General features: G+C 38.3%; 1 protein-coding gene across 2 annotated transcripts in view; it reads left to right on the top strand.

The window, feature by feature from the left end:
• Window positions 1-19,067, top strand: part of nat8l (N-acetyltransferase 8-like (GCN5-related, putative)) — a 21,245-nt gene extending 2,178 nt beyond the window's left edge. For both annotated transcript variants that reach the window (XM_015375494.1, XM_015375496.1), the window contains 2 exons: window positions 1,679-1,843; window positions 14,506-19,067. In XM_015375494.1, the coding sequence (XP_015230980.1) occupies window positions 1,679-1,843; window positions 14,506-14,873 (533 nt within the window). In that variant the 3' untranslated portion in view covers window positions 14,874-19,067. The remainder of the gene's footprint in view (window positions 1-1,678; window positions 1,844-14,505) is intronic.
• The last annotated feature ends 5,638 nt before the right edge of the window (window positions 19,068-24,705 follow it).

Genomic DNA, 24,705 nt, shown 5'->3' with positions numbered 1-24,705 from the left:
AACATGCAACTCATCTAGGAGTTTTTAAAACACCACGAAATCTAGTTCTTAAAAGAGCCTGAATTTTGTACTTCTCATCTTTAATGTTAGTATATTGATGTGCATAATAAACCACAGCGTGTTTTTTGTCATGTAATTGTTAATATATGAAAAATTTCAATGTTTTGAACAGTCCACTTTAGAGTATTAGTGCTGCCACCATCTGTATCAGAGGGAAGAAAATGGTAGGGGTGGTGCACGATTGGCTAAGGGTGGCCATGGCCACCCCTGGCCCCCCATCTAGCTTCACCCTTGCTCATCATGACTAGATGATGTAAGAGTATATCCCCGTTATTTTGCTAAAACATCACAGTAAAGTGATTCAAATATTACTATAATCTGTACTTAATTTTTTTTAACCTTGTTGCGTAAATATTCAACATGCGATGCGCAGCTATGTCCAAACTCATTGCGCCTCCTAGCGTTCTAACTAACTTATAGTCAATCCCATAAAATCAGATTTAATCCAATTAAGCCTTGATTTATAATTCCCTAGAGCTTAGTAGAGTACCCAAATATTGTAGTCAAGTAAAAGTAGCCCTTCTTCAACATTTTTTACGTACAAATAAAAAGTAGTTATCCAAGAGGTCACTCAAGTAAAAGTAATAAAGTATTTGGTAGAAAAAAAGAATTTGGTAAAATGGCTGCTCAAATACAGAGTACTTCTTGGACCATCATTTCGTATTTAATCCTTAGAAATGATGCAGTCAGACAGATTGTGTGTGCAAATTCTGGTGTGTCAAAGATTAAAATACTAATACATTTCATGATTACAAAATGGGACAAAAATCCTGGATAAGAAAAGTTAAAGTCAAATTAAAACAGGAATATTATTTAAGAACCGGTAAATGAAACGAGCACAGCACAATAAAACTATTTCTAAAAGTAATAAAAAAATACTACAGTAAATGTAACTAAGTAAACATAACCAGTAACTACGCACTTCTGCAATTCCCTAAAGACATAAATGAATATAAACTCTTCTCAGGGTTCCTACACATCCTTCAATCCTGACTTAATGTCCTGACTTTTCCAGACTGCGCGGTTTATTTAAAATATGAAGACACAAATTCCCCATGAAATTACTAGAGATGTTTCTACAGAAGTCATAGTTTAAATGAAAATTAAACGTTCAAGAAAAATTATGGATTGATGTTTGATGGAAACAAAAATTGCTTAAAATATGTATGGATGACTGACACTTAAATGAATGGATGAGTAACGTACTGATGGATGGTTGGATGATGGAAACAAACAGATGGATGGATGGATGGATGTACAAAGCAATGGATGGATACAAAACAGGAAACGAGTAAAGGTAGCAAAACCTGGATAATCAAGCATTTCCTACATATCCTGTTGGCATCCAGAGCAGGATAACTATAGGATACAACCTGGAAACCAAGTAATTTAAGCTCCTCGCCTTCCCAGAAAGTAGGAACCTTGGCTACGTCAGTCTGCCGGATGTCTAACCCTGCTCACCTTCCACTGTTTCTGTTTTGTCATGTCAAACTGTTGTCCTGCTTTCTGAACACCTTGCTCTTCTCTGTCTGTTGTTGGATTCAAACTCTGCCAAAAATCAAACTTGTGGTTCTCTCTTCTGACAGGTTTCGTTTACTTTTCTTCCATTTCTCCATAGTAATGTGCTTTTACGTGACCAAGTCTGTCACGCTGACCTGCTGTGCACCGCTCATTCTCATGGGTGCGCGCTACTACTACAGCAGGAAAGTTATCCAGAATTATTTGGAATGTGCTCTGCACACGGACATGGCTGACATAGAGGCTTATTACATGAAACCCACAGGTAAGGAATGCCTTTTACTCATTAATGTCTGACAGGTTTGTGCAATGTGTCAGCAGGAAGCTCAACCATGAGGTCACAAAAATGATGTAAATGCCCAGTGAAGTTTAGGTTATATACTTGCTAGTGTAACCCTTAATTAGCAAAAGGGATGAAGTTAAGTAGAAGCCAGTGTTAGTGATAGATTCACATAAAACATGGTTTAGTCCTCATGGAGGGTAAAACAGCTCAATCTGCAGGTCTTCGTTCAGCTTTCCTTCCTCGTTGTTCTCACCCCTCCTCCATATGTATTTCTTACTCCTTCCCCCATCTGGCTTCCTATCCTCTCTGCTCCTGAACTCTAGAGTGGGGGTAGAGGGCATCGCAGGCCTATTGATTGCACAGAAGAGACTGCTGCTACTACGTCTGCACTAAGCTTGGTGTCATCTAGGCTCATTTTCTCTACTAAGGTTTCTAATTGGAAAAAGGAAAATCAATCAAACTTTTAACTATTCTCTGGCTTTCAGCAAATATTTGGTTGATTTTCTTACATTCCACTGCCTAGTCTATGATGCACAAGGCCAATAGAAAAATAACAAAACAGGTATTAGTTAAGCTGCTCAATTGCCCTCCCATTGTGGGCTGCTCTTTATCACCGGGCCCAGTGGTCTGATAATCCAAAGCATACAGTTGTAAATTAAGCATTCCCCTTATTGCTGCAGAGCTGGGATGGTTCAGAGGGGTTCAGGCACCACTGATCCTGGACAATGCTGATCATTACAGCCCTGTATAACCGAGTGGACCCAAAAGGGATGAACCACGTTCTCCTGGGGAACAGTTCTGATACACAACATACCCTGCTTTCATTTGTCACAACAAGTAAAAAAACTAAAAAAACATTCCAGCTGCTTCTGTGATGTCACAACCAGCAACCTCTGTGTTTCTTTGTTTTTTTTTTTATAAGACAAACCAAAATGATGCATGATTTAATTTTTTTTCAATTAAGGAGTTTTATGTTTAACAACTTTTATGTCACAACTTGGAAACTAGTTGGGAACATCTAGTAAACAGTGTATGTGTAGTTTAATGTAGGTATTGAACCAGTGAAGTAAGAGATCATTAATAAAAAAACTTTCATGACACAGGACAGAAATACCCAGAATTCAAGGTGAGACAAACGGTGGGATAATTCAGAGTGTTTATTTAAATTGAGGTATCAGCGGTCAGGGCGTCTATCACTGTAGCTCTGTTAGAGAGAAACACAGGTTAGTGACCAATAATAATCTGATGGATGATTATCCATGTGAGTCACTAACCTGGTTTAACAGTACAGTCCATCGCTACAGAACTAGGTTGGATCCAGCTGGTAGGTTTCCAACAGAGATGCGGCGGGCGCATCTGGATGCAGCATGTGGGCCCAGAGTCTCCCACATGCTGCATCCCCGGAGAACAAGCAGGAGTCTGAAACCAGGTCAGGGAAACAGATCAGAACAGGAAGGCTCAGAGGTCCAGGGGTCTAAACCCAAGTCAGAACAGGAACAGGCTGGTTCAGAGGTTCAGGAGTCCAAAGACAGTTCAGGTAAACCCGTTCAGATGGGAACAGACAGGCTCAGTGGTCGAGAGGCAGAACAGGTCAGGATCATGACATCAGGAAACCTATGGTACACTAAAAACACTGGCCAGCGAGAACGACACAAGTAACTTAAATAGAGGCAGGAGCAGGTGATCGGATGTGCAGTAATGAGCAACAGGCAGAATTAGACGGGTGAATTTGAATGAGCAAACCCACACCTGACCAATATGGGATAAAGATATTGAGAAGTTTAAAGCAGGGTTTGGTTATAAAACAATAAATATAGATTTGGAAATTTCACTGAGCCCTATTCTAAAAGGATGTCCACCTAAACTGACAGAGCAAGCAAATAGAGAAGTCATCAAAGTTTGCATTCTGCCATATGCAATGCAGCTCCAAAGTAGGCAAAACCCTTCACTGCATAAATTCATAACAATAATAGTAGAATAAAGCTACTATGCTGCATCATCTTGCTAACACACTGTTAACATGATGATTGCAGCAGGGAAAGCTGGTCAGAGTTGATGGACGGACGGACAGACAGACAGACAGACAGACAGATAGACAGATAGATAGATAGACAGATAGATAGATAGATAGATAGATAGACAGACAGACAGACAGACAGACAGACAGACAGACAGACAGACAGACAGACAGACAGACAGACAGACAGACAGACAGACTTTATTCATCCCAAGCTGAGAAATTGCAGAAAGTTTTCCTCTGGAACCTAATTAATCTGGTTTTTGAACAAAAACTCCGTTGTTGTTTCCTATCGTTCCCCAGCTGCTAATGCACCAACAGGACAGTTTTAACTAACAGTGTTTTTATTGCTAAAATAACCTCACTGCAACATAGATCAAAGTGATGTGGTTCCTAAATAATCATTTATTCCCTCATAAAAGAAACTGAAACTCTACAGATAAAAGTGGTCACTAACATGTGTTGATCAGGATCTGTTTTACATATTTTTTTAATAATTTTAGATTGACGCAATCACATTTTAACAACATTTATATACGTTGTCTAACAGCAAAGAATAGGCTTGTATTTCTAAAAACCTATTCTTACGGGTTTAATGCAAAGATGAAATCTTAGACCATTTAAAAAAAATCATACAAACAGCAAACACCAGATCCAAAATGATTTTAATGGTCTTAATATATTGTTTATGAATATATTTATATGATAGACACAAATCAGTTTTATCTAGCTTCAATTTAAACACTGAAGCTAAATATTGCATGTGAAACCTACTGAAAAAGCAAAGAGGAATAGATTTTCCCTTTAGGACACAATCTTTTGTTGCCATCTTTACTTTGCCCTGAAGCTAGAAATAAAAGCAAAGCTCTGCTGCACTCCACCACTATCTGGTGTAAAATAGATCACAGGAAATGGGAGAAATATGTTTGAAGCACAGAAGACGAGGAGAATGTGAAAGATTAATGTTTGTGTGTGTTAGGATAAAGAAATCGGGAGCTTCCTGGTTACCTGCTGAATAAAAAGAGACATTTCAGACTACTCAGCTCATGTATCTGAAAAGGCATATCTCTTCTATTCCTTCCTTCTGGTATACTGTATTTCCTTCTCATCTCTTTTTAATTGATCTTTCATCTACTGTACCATCCAGACAGAAAGGAGGCAATTTTCCATCTTACAACCAAAGAAAAGCCCAGTAGTTCATGGCAGGATGTAGTAACCCATTGACCAAAAAAAAAAAGTTATTTAATGCAGATTTACAAAGCATCAACATCTCTGTAAAGGCCAAGTTTAAGTAGATGATGCCCTAGGGTCTGCTCTCTGCAGATGTAGCATTGTGCAGCGTGATGCAATCACCAGCTAATTTATACCACACAGATTGCTTCAAAGCATCTAATTTCTACACAAGCAATGTTGCACTGATGCCATTATAAAGATACAGATAGATACATTACAGAAAAGGATACATTCACACTAATAATTCAAATAACTCAAAACCTTAAAAAGTAATAAATACACATTTACTAAATGATAATTTACTAAAATATAATATTGATTTTACATTTTTATAAAAAAAAAAAAAGAAAATCCAAAAAAAAACAAAAACAAATTAAAGTGCCTTGGTCATGAACAGTTAATCAAGATCCTTGTCAAAAATGTAGTTCAGGAGCTCCATCAGACATTACTTCTTTTATTTGTGCAATATTTATATAAATCAATGTCATGATTTCCATTTGATCTATTATTACTTTTATCTATTTTACTGCTAGCTGATTTCTTTTTGCCTTTAATGGAAGGGCATATAAACTTTCAAGCACAACTGTATTCAGTCTTTTAATATGCAGAGGCTCTGTCTGCATCAGTGAAGATCTGCTCACCTCAGCATGCTGCAAGCTTAAAGTAGCTAAAACATGCAGTCAAGTGAGCAAATTAAGTTTCAGTTACAGCTGATCTGTCCATTACCAATAGGAAAAATACCCTACAAAACAAAGGCTGTTATGCCAAAAACAACAGACCCTGTCCAGACATAGCAGAACATAGTATTTTTAAATAAACCAAGATTAAGAACAGTATGATAGAAGTTTTTCTTATGGAAAAACCTCTTTGAAATAGCTTTTTTATTTGACCTTTTAAGGCTGACACCTCAGTAGTCCACCACCCATGCATCTATAAGTTTTTAGATTACTGTCCTTAATTTACTTTGCGTCAGCAGTTCTTGCGCTTTTCCTGTGAAGTGAAGCGCCTCCATGTTATATTGGTCTGACCTAGCAAACAATCGAAGCGTTGTATGCGAGATGGATTTTGTGGATACTTGGTCACCTTAGACGCCAATGGCAACTCCATTTAAGGTAAAGAAAGTAAATAAATAAAAAACTTATCAAGTATGAGCATGAGCTACAAGAACAAGCAGAAAAGCCCTGCAGTTCTGCATTTTGGCCACAGGTGGCAGTATCATTAGAAAAGTCTGTGATGCCTCTTTAAAGTTAATACAGATCACCTGTAATTAGAAAATAAAATCAGGGATAAATATTTAATCAAGGAGATTTTAGAAATTATACACTATCTGTTTAGTTAAAGGATTTTTGAATAACTTGTGAAAATACTACAAAATTACCATGAAATATCCTGAATTTTATTAATTACAGGACTAAATTTAGAACTTAGGTTTTTAAAATTGAATTCCTATAATATCAATCATCACATACATGTGAAGTCAGATTTTAGAGACACAGATATGCAGTTTTGTGCAGTTTTTTGAATAAGTAGAAATCATTAATAATGCACCGAATCCTCATTATTCTTCTCTTATGTTTTAGGCGGTTATTAAATCAATACTTAAATAGGGCGTCGTGGAGAGACTAAATGATGTGTCAGCAGCAGCTTCATTAATCATCAGTGAGATTTTTCTCACTAACCCGAGTCTCTGTTGATAAATTGAAAGGATTAATCATCACATAAAAGCAGTTCAAAGCTTGTTGTTTATATCTGAGTGATTAGGTGTCCTCTGTAAAGATCAGGAGTTATGTTTGCAAGTCGAGTCAGGTAAATCATGGGAAACGTTAGTGTCCAGTGGCATAAAAATCCTCTTGTTCTTTTCTGTATTTCTCATTTTTATCCGTTTATGCCACAAAGTAGTTCGTTATTGTGATGTGCAAGGAAAATTATAGTTATAGTAAAAGTTTTTACAAACAAAATCAGAAAAGTGCAGAAAAACCCAAATAAAATATGCTTAAGCTTGTGTTATCAATAAAGGCAGAATTGTTCAGATATAAATAATCTGGCAAGACAGAGCAAGCCTGGTTCAGTGTTAGGTGTGTGGAGCATTTTCCTGCGAAAGTAATATTCCTATTCCACAGATAGAGTTGAGCTCTTTGATGCTTTTTCAACATGGGGAGGAAAGTGTAGACATGTAAATAATGGCCTTGATACAGTTAAGTGTAGCGCTTGTGAAAATTGGAGCCTGCAGGCTAATCAGCCCACCTGCATATGCCTGCTGATGGGCAGCGAGGCTGAAATTCTGAGGGGGAAGCGAGTGCTCCTAATGGGCGTTTCAAAGGAGAGCGAGAGAGTCACAAAATGTCACACATGAAGGCATCAACCTACTCTGTAAAGATAGATCAGGCTTAACAGCCAGAGTGATGAAAGCGACTTCTGTCTTAAATCCTCACTTCTTGGCAAATGAATTATTTATTTTTCAGCATTTCTCTACATCAGGGTCTGACCGTCCGCTTTCATTTATTGGTGGAGAAGAAACTGCTGATGTTTGAGTTCCCAGTAAGGAGCTGATCCAGTCCTTCAGCATGCACTCTGACCCGAAGCGTAGGCTGTCTCTTGGAGCCTGCATTGAGGAGGCTGCATATATTAAGAGCATCACTGGATCGTTTTTCTAAATGAAAAGAAAATGCATAAAACAGCTGGTAAATAAATACGTTTAATCAAACTATCGATGACTATTAATGATAATAGCCAGATGCAAAGGAGAAGCAAAGCACTGAGCAGCCATCCTGAGCGTGCTCATGCGTTTATCTTCCTGTGGAAGTAGACTACAGCACAGTGAGACCGAGTCTAGACGAAACGCTTATCAACCAAATTAGCCTTGTAGGTTTCATCTGAAGGAAACAAGTATAATCCTGTTAGCTATTTAATCCAACCCCTGCTCCTCTATGTGTGTGCAGTTATGGGGGGATTATACTAGCTTCCAGTCAGACCATCACAGTGTTTGACACTCCCACACTGATACCAGCACTGTGCAGTAATCTGATTTTTTTCCCCTTCATGTCGGATGGATTACTAAGGATCTTCACTGCTCTTTCTCATTTTCTCGCCTTCACTCGCCGCTTCATTTCATCTGTTGAAGCCCCCCCCCTGCTGTAATAACAGCAGATTATTCATTATTCTTTCCTCCTCTCTTTGTGCTTAGATGTCCTTGGCTTGCAGCAATAGCGGGTCGTTGTAGGATCATCACTATTACTGTCAACACAGAGGAGCCTGCAGTTCTATTTATTTTTTTTCCAAAAGACATGAATAATTTCTATTTTTTTTAAGTCCCTCTTTTCTCTCCTCCCCTCTTCCATGTCTTTTTTTTCCCTGAGTAAGTAGCTCATTCATTCAACTTACACACGAACACTAACCCTCTAACTATAGCAATGCTGTGTTGAGCTTCTGCAGCTGCTAAGCTGCAACAACAGGGACCTTAATGCCTCACAAGTCTGTGTAGACAGCTAATGATCTGTCAGACTAATGTGGACAAAACAGAGAAAATAAACTGAGGAGAAAGTAACTCCAGAAACGTCTAACACAGAAAATGATAATCTTTATTTATACAGGCTACACTGTCAGTTTTTTTTTCAGATTTTGAAGCCTCATAACATACGTCTCTAGAATCTAACCTGGTGGACAGATACAACTTTCATTCTCTGGTTACTTTTGCACTCGACTGCAAACATTGTAGTAGAACCATTTAACAATTTGGAAACCAGCCAATGCTAAACCTGCTCTGATTTTAAAAATGTCCTGATGGAATAATTAGTGTTTAGGGCTATATATGATTTCTAGGTTTTTTCCTATGCAAACTCTTCAGTTCTCTAGAAAAACAAATAAACAATACATATATATATAGATAGATAGATAGATAGATAGATAGATAGATAGATAGATAGATAGATAGATAGATAGATAGATAGATAAATATCAGTACGTGCACCAAATTTAGGAGCAAGGGTATTAGCTTGAGCATACAACGGGCTGCACTGTCTGATTTCTGTCTACAGATATCATTATCGTCTGACAGAGTCTCTGTGATGATGTGCACAAAACTTGGTTTTATTTGTAACACCCAGCACAGTTTTTGACAGCTGGAAGCTGAAAAGATTTATCTTCTTTACTCCTACAGATCATGATCAGACTTTTAGATGGATTGTACTGTAACCCAGCAGTACTAAAAATTACTAAATCATCTGCATACATCAGATGAATAAGTTACCAGCCACACAATCAGTGTTGCAAGCTCCCAACTTGGTTGATAGTTCAACCAGATACAAATTAAAAAGAACTTGGGACGAAATCCCACCTTGCTTCACCCTTTTACTAACTTGGAATGGAGCTGAGACAAGCATAATTAGAAATAGGTTTCAAATGGCAGATTCCTAACAATTAAACTGTGACAGTTTCTTTTCCAAAGAAACACTTTGCTAACTATCAATAGTTCAGCAAATTACTAAAATCTGTTCATCATATTTAAAAGAAAGTAAAAGATTGAGATAAGTCAGAATTGGGTTTGCTGTTGTTTGCTTTTCATAAAGGCGTCCCTTTTGAAAAAAACAAAACAAAAACAGGTCATATAAATGTTATAAGTAAACCAATGTGGAGCTGTGTAATCAATATGTCGTCTTTGACTAGATAAAAATAAAACCAAGAAAGCAGATCCTTTAATCCAGGTCAGTTTGGTTATTACAGTCCTCCCAGAACAGCTTTTCTTTCCTGCAGGTTCTCAGATCATGTTAGCGCAGCTTAGAGGAAGATATATAAAGCTCTCTGAGGGCTGTGGTCAATAGGCCACTTTCACTTACTTGAAAAAGAAACATACAGGGGAAAAGGAGAGGGATGAGATGCAAAGGTTCAACTAGTTTTCTCTTTTCACACTGTGGCTCTTTGTCTCATGTGATATGAGCTATAGACACAGGGTTAAGTAATGTGCACCATCCTTTGAGCAGAGGGCCAGAGCGCTGCTTGCTGTCCTCACTGCTGGCACAAGCTCAGTTCAGACAGATGGTCAGGAGCTTTTTCATGGAGGCGTAACCCTCCCACCAAACACACAGAAGCATAATATAAGTGCTGGGGCTAAAGGGTTGACTTTGCAGCTTTGACTTTTACTTATAATAAACTTGCATTTCATAATATAAAAGTCGATTCTAAGAGTTGTGAGGGGACTTTAAAGGGCAACCATATCTATTCAAAAGACATCAACACCTGATTTCCATTGATGTTTTGTCCTTTATTTATATTCTTCTTTGTTCTAAATGAAATAATATTAAAAATAACCCCACTACCTACCTCTAAAAGACAAAGATTATGTACCAAGGTTATATACATTGTTGATTTCTCTGATTCACAGATGCTTAAATATATCCAAGCCTCACTGATATTTAGTAAACTAATCCTTAATAAACAGTAATTCAACTGCCTGCTGATCCAACATCGTCCTGGTTGGATGTTTTCCTCCTCACCTAATAATAAGTTCCCTAAAATAGGTTGATTTCAAGGTACGGATAGTCGATTTACAATGTTTTAGCTCACCCATTCCAGAAATGTTAATGTTAAGCTGCAGGTTATACTGGGGCATTGCGTAAATGTGATGGAAGAGGAGGACTAGATCCAAACTGTTAAAGACAGACAGTAAGAAAGGAGAAAACGCAAAGCATAAGAAGTGTACATTTTAAGGGAGAAAGTTACCGTAAGCAGTACAGAACGAATGAAGGTCAGTAAGATGGGAGAGGAAACAAGGAAGGAAGTGTGGTTGGATGTCAAGTTTGAGGAACAAAATAAGGACATTGGTAACGAAGCAAGGGTAGAAAATAGATCGGAAATAACTTTGTTCTGGTCAATAATTATTCTGATCCCATTATTCTGATTTATATGAATGAGCTACTTGTTTCCCTAAGGCAAATTTGATGACGAGTCTATTCTTCTGTATAGAAAGTTTTTTTATCTTTGATATTCAAATATGACCTTTAAAGCTGTTTTTATTCAATCCGTGTTCTGAGGATGTTTATCACATAAGCCCTTTGTAGAAAGGCAAGCTTCAGCGAGAGCATCCAGATTAGTGAGCCACTGTTTGCCAGCTTGGAGGGCAGGAGGGAACATGGGATCGCCCGCTGCTGCACCCCGTGCATCAAAAAAAGCTTTCATTCTGTAACAGAGGAGTCCGGATCGGCTTAACGCAGGTTTGCAATCCTTGCTAACGCCTTGGACTCCAGCAGAGGCTGACGCCGTCCTCATCAGCGGTTTCTATCTGTGACGCAGCGAGATGCTCAGATGGAATAAATGACAGTAGAGCGGTAGTTCAAAAGCAGTGAGAAATAGGACAGCAGGTCCAGAGGTCAGACTCAGCCCCTTATAGAAGCGTCTGATTTACGTTATCTGTAGCAAACAGATGGTATTTTAGAAAAAAAAAAGAAAGGATAACATAACAAAAAACAAGGTTACTGAAGTGAATGCATGACGTTAGATTTAGTTACCTAACAACAGAAAAAACATAAAGGGTCGAGCTTATAACGTGGCTTTTCTACTTCGTATGCAAGTTCTTACGTTGAGTCGGTTTAATCTTTATTATCATTTTGAAAAGGAAATGTTAACACTATTCATACCTTAAACACCATTGAGGAATTTTAACCTTGAAGAAGCTGATATTGGATCTTATAGTGGTTCTCATGGTTGAGCTACATAATCTGCTGACAGGTTGCTCTGACCTTGTATCTCAATACGAAAGTCTTTTTTTCATTCAGTATGTGACAACTTTCCAACACAGTGCAAAATGTCTATATTTATCTGTGTATCTTTTATCTTTTTGGATATGACAGTAAAAAGAAACAGGTCAAAACTGTGTTTAATTTCTTTCTAGTTCGGTCAGTATAGGTTTCTTTGCTTTCCACTTAGCCCCTGACTCCATATTGACCATCTGTAATCCCAGAGCTTTTAATCAGTGGAGTCTTAATGAATAGCTAATGTCGTTAGACATTAGACAGTGCTCATTAATCAAGTCCCTCTGGTTTTCATTCTTCTGGTTTTTTAGGCAGATTTAACCCAATGCTATTAAAATGTGGGAGCAGGATGTTCCTCCTCCCTCTTCTAACAGCTGCTGCACATCCAGCCATTGCAATGAACCCCTGCGTTTGTCAGGTTTTGTGGGTTTTCCATCAAAACAAACATCTTTTGCATAAGGCGTGTAATATTGTGGTAATGTTTTTGAAAGAAATTAGCTCTCATTATAAAATAAGAATGGTCTGTGTTTATGTAAAATGCGGGGAAAGGAATTTGGAATAAAAGTATGTTGTGAATTAGATGGATTAACTGGATCTGTCCACTTATTGTCAATAGGGATGTAAATCTTTCAAGAGTGGGCCTTTTTTCCATACAAAGTCTAAATCTGATGCATACAGAGATATTATGTAAGCTTTTACTGAAAAATATCTTTAAAATAGCCTTTTTATTCGACCATTTACGAGTAAAACATTATTTAATGATTAGACTGACAACTCAGTAGTTCAGCGCTGATGTGTCCATAAGCCTGTAGCCTTTCAGTGGCGGCTGTTACTCTCTGTAACGGGGTCTGTGGTGTTTATTAAATCAAAACGAAACGTACTGCTTTAACAAATGTTGAAACTCATAAACCACATTACTACAACAGGTGAACATAGCTGCTGTGAAGCGCTCTGAAATAATAAACTCCAGAAACCACGGCAGAGTGAAATCTCTATCCACTTTGCACTCTGTTCCAGAGTGGAAAGATCGCTTCTGAGAGCAGAATAAACAGCTGCTTAACGTGCAACATACTCAGGAAATCAGCCACATTTGAGTTATTATGACCATAGTTATTTAATGCAGTTTAATGACAACATTTATGAAGTTTAACAATGCATATTTAACCAAGTATTTTATAAAATATACAGTGGAGGTTTAGCCTCCCTAGTCTTCAATGAGAAATCGCCACTGCGCGTCAACGTTAAACGGGTTCAACCTAGCAGACAATCAAAGCGTTATATTCAAGATGGATGTGGTGGATACTCAGAAGCAACCGGCATCCAGCGAAACTCAGACACTGCAACTCTACGTAAAGTAAAAAAAAGTAAAACAAAAATAATAGTAATAACCTTGTCAAGTACGAGCATGAGCTATGAGAACGAGCAGAAGTATGTTGAACAGTTTTCTTGGGATGTCTGTTTATATCCGACTGACCCAATGAGGTAGAACTGCTGGGGTGGCCGGGTCCAGTGCTTAGCCTACACGTCTGGAGTTTGAGTAGGGGTTGGGTTGGGGGGACTTGGTTTCCTGCATCCCACCTGTGCCTGACTTACGACCTAACCCTGTGCGGGTGATATGGCCGCCTTTAAGTATGTCTGCCAAGGGCTGCTGCAGCCTTCCAAAGCAACGCCTATCTATCCTTTGGTGCTGTGTATCAAGACTTTCCAGAGCACAGGTTTCTACACATGAACCAACGCACTGAAATACTAATAATCCAAATACTCGATGGTCATACGAACACAGCAATGTGTCTGGCTTTATTAGAGTCACTCACAGCGCTAACGTAAACTGGCCCCTATAGGATGTCACCCTCTCTTTATGGTATGCCTGGAATGCCCAGATGAAACAAAAAAAAAACAACAACAAAACAACTTGACCTTATAGCTTAAACCTACTGTTTTTGTGTGCTTTTTGGCTCCAGGCATGGGCAGCTGTAAGAAAATCATATTTTAAAGACTGACGTGCTGCAGCAGCCAACACAGTCTCTTTCATTTTAACATTGTCAAAGATTTAATCGTTAGAAAAAAAATGTAGATTTGCTTAATTTTGCATGAAAATAGGCCCTCACTGGCTAACACTATCAGCACAGCTGATATAAAATTACTGATAGTAGACAAGTAACAGGGTCCAGGAGATGGATGTAGTCAGGGACTCCAATAATTGGTATTCAAAGAGGCCTTCAATCTGATTAAACTAAAATCAAGTCCTAAATGCTTCCCCTGGATCTGAAAACAAGTTTCTATTTAACTGATTTATAGATATAAAAAGTTTTAACAGTTAAATATAATAGGATTACTGTTTTAGGTTTTAGGAAATGGTCCTTTCTAAATCTAAAACAATACAGTGCTGCTTTAGCCCATACGCCAGAAACAGTAGTTAAACAATCTTCAAGCCATGTGCTTATTTTTTTATTTATCTTATTTAATTTTTGCATAGTTAATATGAACTAGAACTAACAGAGTGGGACAGTGGTAAAAAGCTGACATATGTTTTTGCTTATTGGATAATTTCAGTGTATTCTTGTTAAGCTTACTAATTTATTGCTAAGCTACAGGATTGCTGTGTTTTGAGGCTGCAATTTAATCAAACTTCTCCTCTTTCCTTCCACCAGGCTCTTGTTTCTGGGTGGCAGTTCTTGATGGGCGCGTCGTTGGCATCGTGGCAGCGCAGGGCCACGAGGACGACAACACAGTGGAGCTGCGACGCATGTCAGTGGACTCTCGCTACAGGGGCAAAGGGATCGCAAAGGCCTTGGGCCGTCGAGTTCTAGAGTACGCCGTGCGAAACAACTACGCCGCGGTGGTCCTCGGTACCACCGCCGTCAAACTGGCCGCCCACAAGCTGTACGAATCGCTGGGCTTCTGCAGGACGAGCCAGAGCGAGGACTACAGGCTACCGGGGATGAGCCGATCGCCGCTGGAGAGGCTCTTCTTTCAGATCCGCCACAGCCGCTACCGCCTGCAGCTCCGTGAGGAGTGAGAGGTGAAGGAGGGAGAGAGAGAGATGGAGGAGGGGAAGATGGAAAGGAAGGAAAGAGGGACAGAGAGAGCAAACACCCTCCTTGACCTTTGAACCCCAACTGCATCCTCTCCTCCCACAGCTTTTATTTATTTTGTGCCATTCTAGATATGTTTAACACTTTTACTATTTCCTAGCGAAGTCACTAATGTTTTTCTATCGGTTCTTAATGTTGTTTTAGTGTTTTATATTTACTCTGGTGGAATATATATTTTTTCAGTTTTATTAAGCTATTTTTTATTTTTTGGCATTTTTCTCCCTCCCTGTTTACTAGAGAAATAAAACGAGGCACCTTTAGGGGATAACTGTCTGGCATCATAACCAAACACAATCCGGCATTTGACCCTAGAGGATGTGGCTCAGATCAACTCCCTCCCCCCTGGTAAATTGAATGCAACAAGGAAAATACATTCTGCTGCAATGCAGGGGGGGGGCGGACAGGAAAGGGCAGTGGGAAAATATTTAACAGCTCCAGCAAAGATGTGTAAAGAAATCCTTAAAATTAAGGAACCTCATCTTTATTTACAATGTCAAAATGATGAGGATTTCCACAGGACACATTAAGATCAAACTTTTTTTAAACACAGCGTTAGTTTCAAACATCTACCAATAGATCCCATTGCAATCCTTATCTCCAAAGAAAATCATCCAACATCTACCTTTATTAACGGCACGTGCTCTCGTCTTCCTCATTCTGAGGATGAAGATATATGCATCGGTTCATTTTACATCCCTGGGAAAAGAAAGTCATTGACTTTGTTAAAAGCAAATTGTTAAACTTTACCAGTGCTGGCAGTTAGCTTGGCAAAACTTACATATTGCGTAAGACACACCCCACCACACACACATATAGAAGTAATTTGGCAGCTGGCCTCTGTTTTAAGAAAGTATATTGAAGCCCAGTGAGAGCAGATTCCCACGGTGAGATTCAGGATGTTAACCAGAATAAGCTGCATTCATCCTGTACGTGTTAATAAACACAGTGACCCATTCGAAACACCTGCCTCTTTAGTTCCTCCAAACAAATCGCCAATTCTGAGTTTTTTTTAATATAATTGAATCAATGCGGCACTCGTTTTATCTCTCTGGTTCTGTGGACGGGTTTGTGGTTTAAGGTGAGGGGAGGGTGGAGCTTTCTCGCTCAGAGCTTGCGTTTGTGTGATCACTGAGGGCTTGCCATGGCGTATGTTTGTGGATTCATGAGGCAGGTGTGTTTTACGTCACACCAGGCCTCTGTCGAGTGTTTGAGGACAAATTTAATTTGAATCTTTCTTTTTTTTTTTCGGGGTGGGATGGGCTAAAAATGAAATATTATCTAACTTAAACTACTTTATATGTGTGCTTATGAATTGTTTACTGATCAAATCAAGTTAAAGTCTAACATTTTGAATATGTTAACAGCCTAACTGACAAAAAAAAAAAGGTTTTGTAATTTTCTAACTTTAACGAAGCTCCACGTTGAAATATGCAAATTTTACTGTCAAAACCACGACAATGACGAAGTAGCTTCAGTCAAACACTTAACACGCATTCAGGTTATTGGGTAAAACACGACAACTTAGCAATACTTTGAAATGTACAGTTACGTGACTGAGCACAAATTTCCAAAACCAGTATTAGAACCCATGTATTGGCATGAGCATCCCTCCTGTGTGTTTTTACTGTGTATAGAGCTGAATACTCATGTAGCAAACATCGACGTTTCTCTCCTACCTGCTTACTCCGACCCAACAACCAGCAGGAGATTCAGCAATCCGTGACTCTGAGCCTTAGTTGTGTCATCAGACCGTTTTCATAATGCTAAATGTACAGCAAAGCATAAGGAAAAAAAAAAAAGCACATAAAGAGAAAAAATAAATAATTTGTCCCAAAATCAGCACCATACCTTACTTTCCTTTACCCTCTGACCTACTCATGACTCTGTCTGCAACCCTGGGCTGGACAAAAAAGCCCAAATACCCTATTCATAACCTTCTTATCTCTGCATGTGCCCCCCTCCAAGCCTTGCTGGAAAGCTTTAATTATTTCATTTCAAACTGGTTGGACCACTCCAAGACCCGGTCCCCAATCTGAGATCAGTGTGACGACACCTTTGCATCTAGGGGACCGAGTGGCGTCAGGTTGCACCTGATGAATGGTTGCGTGAGCACACAGAGCGACATACTGTGCGTGCTTGGTTAAGAGTTGGTGCAGAAATAAAGATTACGCTTACCAACCGCCTGGACGACCTTGTGCCCACCAGCTCCCCAACTGTAGAAAGCAAACAGCAATGCAAGAGCGGCATGCCCTTTGTACCCAGTGTGTGTCCGGTGCCTGCCCTGGAAATGCATAGGTGAAAAAATACATGTACTATATGAAATATACATATATATATATATATATATATATAGATATATAAGAGAAAATATTCCATGTTTTTCCTTAAAAAAAGAAAAAAAAAGAACTGTACCATCTGCATGAATTGTGTCTTTGAATGCAAATATAACTTAAGGGGAGGAACTCTGACCACATGGCTCACAGAAAACCTTGTTTACATGATCTAAGATGGTAAGAATGATCTGTAACTATCGCTACCAGCCACAACTACGTACCTAAAACTTACACGAGGCGGTAAAAAGTTATCTAGAAGCTTTAAGCCACATCTAGAGGCTTTGTCTCAGTTTAAAGCAGCTAATAGAGGCATATAACTTTCATTATCCTGTTGTTAGACCAGCCTAAAAAAACAAACTCTTTTAAGGCGTTGGACCATGGTGCAGAAAAAGCACAAATCACAAAATCCTGTAGGTGTTTACAAAACCCGATGCACCAGGGGACCAAAGTAGAAGCTATACTTTAAGTTCTTAAACGTACAAAAAACACGTTTACCTTTTAGGCATGGGCTGGTATGAGATTCTCAGGGTGGAACCTTAAATAAAAACACCAGGCTTTCACTGCATTACAGTGTTTACACAAAATCATAAAAACTAAGATTTTCACACGATTCAATGGCTTCATTTAAACCCCAAATCGACTATTATTTCTGCTGCTTTGGAAATTATATGATGGTTCAAGTTATAATAACTAAATTTAGTTGTGACCTTCATGTAATCTTAAGAAATGCAGGATTAAAAACCTGCTAATTAGGTTCTCATTGCAAAGAAATGTATACCTGGGAGCTGAGATTAGGTTATTTAGTCGGGGTATCTGCTCCAGCAGAGCTGACAGTCAGCTGCTTAAAAGGGCATTTTATTTATTTTTATTTTAAAATCTGTTTTTTAAAACCTTGGGATAATCTAGATAGCTGTAACTGGCCCATGCCTTCATCACAGCTAGTTATGAATTATACAGCCTTTCCATAATGATTTATATTTGACTTAACCCAACATTGGACATAAAACCAAAATGAATTATCTATCAAAACCACAATTTTAAGACTCTAATGGTTTCTTCTCAATGAATCCCTCTTGTCATTCATACCAAGTGAAATGCAACACTTCTGTTACACAGCCAATCCGTTTCCTCACTCCTCAACCAACATCTTCCTGATTTAACACTGTGCTCCCATCCGACAAAACAAAACAAAACAAGATGACAGGCAACGCGTTAAGAGTCACAGCTCAGTTTGAGGCATCACAATAATCAGACTGATCTGTTTTACTAAGAATCATCTGTGCTGAAGGAGAAGATTCTCTTGTTAGACGTCTTACTTTGATGCAGGCCAGCGGGTCTTTCAGATCAAGAAGGTTAAATGTGTCATTTTCCAATTTAACAAGAAGATTTAAATGCTTTATTACACATTCTGGGATAACTCAGTCATGCTGACAGACCTATTAAGAAGGAAGGTAACATCATTCAAAAAGCTTTTGCCCAAGACCTTATGCACTGGAATCAAGGGTGTGGACTGCATGGCTTAACCAAGTATAAGGGCAAATTCTGACTCCTAAAGATGAAGTGCACTGACTGTAGTATAATGCATTGATTTACTTGTGGTCTGAGCAATGTATTGTTTTCTACTTCACTCGAATGCTTTGCTCTGTGAAGTCTTGCCTCTTTTTGAGGTCTTGCATATCTAATGTTAGAATGTAGTTTCTTGTATTAAACATCAGTGTTAGCAAACATATGCTGTATATTTAGTTATGCACCATTTTCTTTTCTAATATTCTGCTGATGTACAATCCAAAAATTTATTTTTTTGTTGTTGTTGTAGAATGCTTACCGGTACTTATTGAGCTGAGGCTGAAGTCAGGATGTATATGTTGAAGAAACGTGGGGGGGATTTTCTTTTTTTTATTTCTTTCTTTGGGCGGCCACATTTATTTTAAAAAATGGATGGAATATCTGTAATTGTGATTATTTTCTCTTTTGTGTTATTAACGAGGAACGAAGCTCATTTTGTTCTAAACTGCACAAACGGAAACTGTGAGTGTGGCGTTCTTGAGCGACAGCATGGAGAACGGACACTCGCAGGCATGAATGTAAACTGCCAACGTTTTGTTTCAAGCCTTTTGCTGATTGCCTTTTTTTTCTGCTCTCCAAATGAAAATACCTGTGGGAAAGAACATCTGCTGGTTGTTTCAGTAATTAACTCAACCACTCTATGAATTATCAAGCATTTGGCGTGTTTGTAAATAGCTGCATCTCTACCAACTGCTCTGCAGTTACCCGTCAGCCTGGTTGGTTTGGAGGGATCCTGATGAGTTGGTGTTTGTCACAGAAAACACGTCGCGGTGGGGGGGAACGTCCATCGAACGATGAGAGAGGAATGTGCCAACACTGGCAGTCAAGGGGGGTTAGGTCAGCTGACTCCCCCTCTCTCCATGCTGCTGTAAAGGACTATGGATGGGGGCCACACCTTTCAAGGAACATTTAAGCACTTGTAGCACAACTGTGTTCTGTTTTACTATTACTGTACGCTACTGATTGTTTCTTCTCTCCTTTGTCTTAACATTCAACATGAAGCTTATGGATGACATCTTTTTCTTTCCTTTTTAACTCCTGTATTATCAGCTGTATGTATAAGCAGATGTATACAGGGCTATTGCTCTTGTGTAGGCAAAAAGATTTGCCAAAGGTGACAGTACTGTGTCGTGCAGAAAAAGATTAATGCTCCTTAAACTTTTCTAGGTTTAGTCACTTTACAGAGCCACAATTTGTTGTGCTTCATTGGTGTGTCATGTGATAGATCTGCACAAAAAGTGCATGTTTTAGAAGTTAAATCTGCGCTGTGCATTTGTATTCAACCTCCACTAAATGTCTAGAGTAGGTTGTCTCCACCAGCTTTGCAAATCTAAAGTGAATTTTCAACATTCTTTATATGTGAAAATAACTCAGCTATGTCAGATAAAATGGAGATCATGAGTAAGAAGTATTGCCACAGGTTCTTAATGATATTAAAGTCTGGACTTTGACCACTGTGGCTGTAGAACAGATATGTTCAGAGTCGGTCCCCGAGGGCTGCAGTCCTGCAGGTTTTAGAGGTTTCCCTGCCTCAGCACAGCTGATTTCCACTGATAGCTAATTAACAGGCTTTTGCTGAAAGGCAATCATCAGAATCAGCTATACTGAAGCTGAGAAACATTGAAATCCTGCAGGACGGTGGAACTCAAAGACCGCCTTTAAACACGCCTGTGTAAAGAGTATTCACCTTTCTGGAAGGTGAAGCTAACTTATCCAAATTATTTTCCTCTATTTAGCTCCATAATATACCCACAGCATGATCCCACCAGCACCATGTTTAACCATAATATTTCTTTAGTTGCTTGGGGGAAAAAAAATGTTTCTGTCAGCTGTGATTATAGGTGAGTTGTCTTCATGATGCTGTTTGTTTACTAATATTGAGCAACCTTTAGAAACCTTTAAAGAACAGCTGGATGGATGCTTAGGTTAAATAAAGACGCAACTGGATGGTTAATAAAGTTAGCAGATGTATTTAATTAATGTATTTACTGGATTTAGACGAAAAAAGGCAGAATACAAATGCACACCGCACCTTTCAGATTTTTGCTATGTTGTGTTGATTTATTACAAGAAATCACAATGAAATATATTGACTTTTGTGGGCTCAATTTGACAAAATGTAGAATATCTTTGGAAGGCGCTGTCAATGCTGCATTTACCCCCCCCCCCCTTTTCAACTTTACATATTTTTCCATACATAATCCTAAAATTGTCTAAAATTGTTGTTTTCTTTGTAAAGAATTCCTGCTTATGTGCCATTTAATCAAGCAATAACTACAAAGACAAATCATGAAAGTAATTACAGACAACACAGGTTTTAGGAAAATAGATGTAATGCTGCATTCCCATCACCCCTCTCATCCTGCACCCACTACAGTGGCTCAGTCGCCAGCAGAATATCTGCAGTTACTGCTCACTGGATCAGCCTGAAGGGAAGACAGTCAAGTGTTTTCTTGTTTTGTATTTTAGTTTTTTACTGAAAAGATAAAGTGCACAGGTGTACCTCTGAATAATTGTAAAAGATGCCAAAAAAAAGGGAGGAGGAGATGGAGGATGGATGCTAAAGAACGAACAGCTTGAAATGGTGCCGCTGCTCTGGAAAGTGATCTCTGCGCTGTACGACTCTTAACTCTGCTCTTAAACTCCTGGTCAATTTACTCCACCAAGACAACTGAAAAACCGTTAAAATGTTTACTACAAGTGAGACCGACTGCGTTTCTTCAAATCTTGTAATTGTAAAACTGTAAAGTATATTTCAATGTAAATAGCACTTTGGGTCATTTTTACACCTTTTATAACTGTGAATATGGATTTAAAATTTATATGAAAAGTATATTAACAAATAGTTTCAGAGCGTAACTGTGGTGCTGGTAATACTCTGCAATCCCATAAAAATAAGTGACAGCAGACACTTTCAGAAGCAGCGGTACGCACCATCTTGAACCCTTGATGGGTTAGGGCGCGGCCTTCTCTCCTCATGCCTGTGTGCTTGAAGTCTGCAGAGGCGTTTTCAAGGCAGCAGCTTTGTGACCTTGTAGCTTCGGACTGAGCCGTGTAGCTACATGAAGCTGCTGTGATGCAAATGTACTCTGTGCCCCTGGAGCGCTGTGGTGGCTGTTGTCTGTTACCAGGAGACTAAGCTGCAGAAAACAGCGGGGGACAGATGCACGCTGTGGGGAGGCAGGCCTTTCAGCTAGGATGCAGGAATGGCACTAATAAGGGGATGGATAGATAGGAGTTACCACAAGGGGAACTTTTTACCAACAAATTAAAAAAAGACTATTTAAATTAAGGTATAAACAGCCAAAAGTGATGTTTTCGGTATAGATTTCGAGTAAAGTGCAAAGCAAAGCGTTGCACATTCATGTCACGCTCTAAAGGCCTGGTTGGTTCAATCATTCTTCCCCTTACCTCACTGAGAGTGCAATGGAACCCTGTTTTATCCTGGGGGGTGCGTTGGCCTTCCTTCCCTTTGACAGAATGCTGTATTATGACACCAGAAAAGCTATTATGCTAACTTTACCCCCATTTCTTTTATACTGACATTTGGAACATTGTATAGTTGTAAAGATTGACTGAAAGATGACTGAAAACATGGGTGTATATAAGCTGTATTGATTAAAGACAATGCATTGAGCTTTTACATGCTTAAAACATGTCAATTGTTCTTTTTTCCTTATTTCAGAAGCCAGAGTAGTGACTTCTTCTTAATTTTAAGAAGAATAACAAAACCATTTTTCTATAAGATAAATATAAACATATTAAATCTTACTGATTGTTCCTAAACTTTATGTAATAAGTTACAGCTCTGTGTAAACGTTTTCAACTTTATCAGGGTTGTGTTGTAAAAACGAAAAAAAAAAAAAAGAAATCACCATTCTTATGGCTTAATTAATTGAAGTATGTCATTTAATTGCACACTTAATTTTTAATCAGAGGCTCAAAGTTTTTCAAAATTTAAGTTAGGAAAATTGACCAAAAGGTCCACAGAAGTCGAATGTTTCTCACTAACTACAGTCCTTTGAATCCAATATGGCCGCCTGGCATCTAAATTTGGTGATCAATGAAACATGACATAAGATTTAATCTTAACATGGTTAAATACCATTGGTTTTCCAATTTGAAGTTGGGTTTGTGCCATTTCCCGATTCAAATTTCAAATCCTAAAGTAAATGAAATAGTTATTAGGTTTGATTCTTGTTTATTTTACATCATAGTTATCTATCCTGTGTTCCTCTTTTAAGATGTTGCTGAAGCTCTATTACCTTGACAAAAATATAAAACGACATTATTTGTTGCTCTTTATGAGGATCCAAAGTCTGGGCAGAAATTGAAAAAATACTTAATTACAGAAACATATTTTCTAAAGGGATTTGTCAAAAATCTTCTGTATCACTAAAAGGGTATTTTCAGCAGTAAAAACAGCTCTTCTTGTTGAACAGTTATTAGTCTTTTAGATGTATACTTTCTTAACCATGGATGCTGACACACATTTTAACATTAAGGATAAAAAAGTGCAAATATTAACTCAGCTAATTTTATATCTTTATCTCCCAATAATAAAGAAGTTTGATCTTCATACAGTTTTTTTAAAGCAGCTTTTCTGTAAAGTTCTCTATTAGTAACTTAAAAATGAAATAATCTGATCAAGTAAATTTTAACTGTGCTGCAGTCAAACAAAAGATAATAGATTGTTAATGTTTTAATCATTTACATTTGATATAAATAAATTCATTTATTTAGTTATCAGGACCTAGAATATTAAAAAAATAAAAAGATTAGCAGACTTTTTAAGACCGTTTAGAGAGCTTGCAGATAGAAAACAGACATTTCCTCGCACAGATAATTCTACTTTTCCACATTTTTAAACACTACAGCAACAAACATCATATTGTAAACAGTAGAACAGGGTTTTAAAATGCTATTTTAAATATAATATATTAGGCACGATGTTAAAATGCATATTTATTTGGCTCCCTTTACTGCAATACTCCTAAATATTTAAAAATCCAGTAAAATATCTGCCTAGTAATGGTCCTCAAAGCAAATGCGTAAAATGTTACCAGAGAACACAGACAACATTAGATAACAAACAGCTATAGCTGTAGAGGAGTTCCACGGTTGAAAAACTGCATTCCAGACTTTGATTGCTTCACATAGCAATGCTTTATCAACCAAAACTGCACACAGAACGCTATTATCTGGTGTTCATCAGTCATCACAAAACCCCAACAATGAGGAACGGTGGGGGCAGCATCATGCTTTGGGGGATTCTCTACTTCAGCAAAGGAAGAGAAGGTAATGGGAAGTTGGATGGAGCTGGATGTGACAGTACAGACAGAGAACCTGTAAGATGGTGAAAGACTCAGGACTGTGGTGAAGGTTCAATGACCTCACAAATAAAGTCAGAACCAGAGTGGAAGGGTTTAAATGAAGATATAGTGGTTACCATTTTACTCTATTTCATAAAATAAGGATGAAAAAAACTCAAAGAACTTTTAATTCACAACAAAAAAACAGCTTCATCCGTGTTTATTTTCCCTCCATCCAACTAAAAAAAAACAAGTTCCACAAGTGCCTACTGGCACATACCAGTCTCACGCCTCCCTTTGAATAGAGGCAGGGTGGGGGGCTTGCACACTTAAACCTCCAAACAATGAAAGAATAGAGGGGTAGATTTCCATAACACTGTCCTCTGCTCCTGCCACGAAGGACCTGTGAGAAAAGTTTTTCTCATGTCAGTAAATTTAGAGCACATTTTCTACTTTAGAAAACTAAGGGACCAATGAAACCATTAAAAGGGTAAACGGCTGCTTTTAAAAAGCATGGAGATGACTGGTTATGGCAAATTCATTTT

This window comes from Cyprinodon variegatus, unplaced genomic scaffold, assembly GCF_000732505.1.
Source record: "Cyprinodon variegatus isolate N-32 unplaced genomic scaffold, C_variegatus-1.0 Scaffold119, whole genome shotgun sequence".
NCBI classification, from domain to species: domain Eukaryota; kingdom Metazoa; phylum Chordata; class Actinopteri; order Cyprinodontiformes; family Cyprinodontidae; genus Cyprinodon; species Cyprinodon variegatus.
The sequence above is the reverse complement of the archived record's forward strand: the minus strand, read 5'-3'. Positions and strand labels throughout refer to the sequence as shown.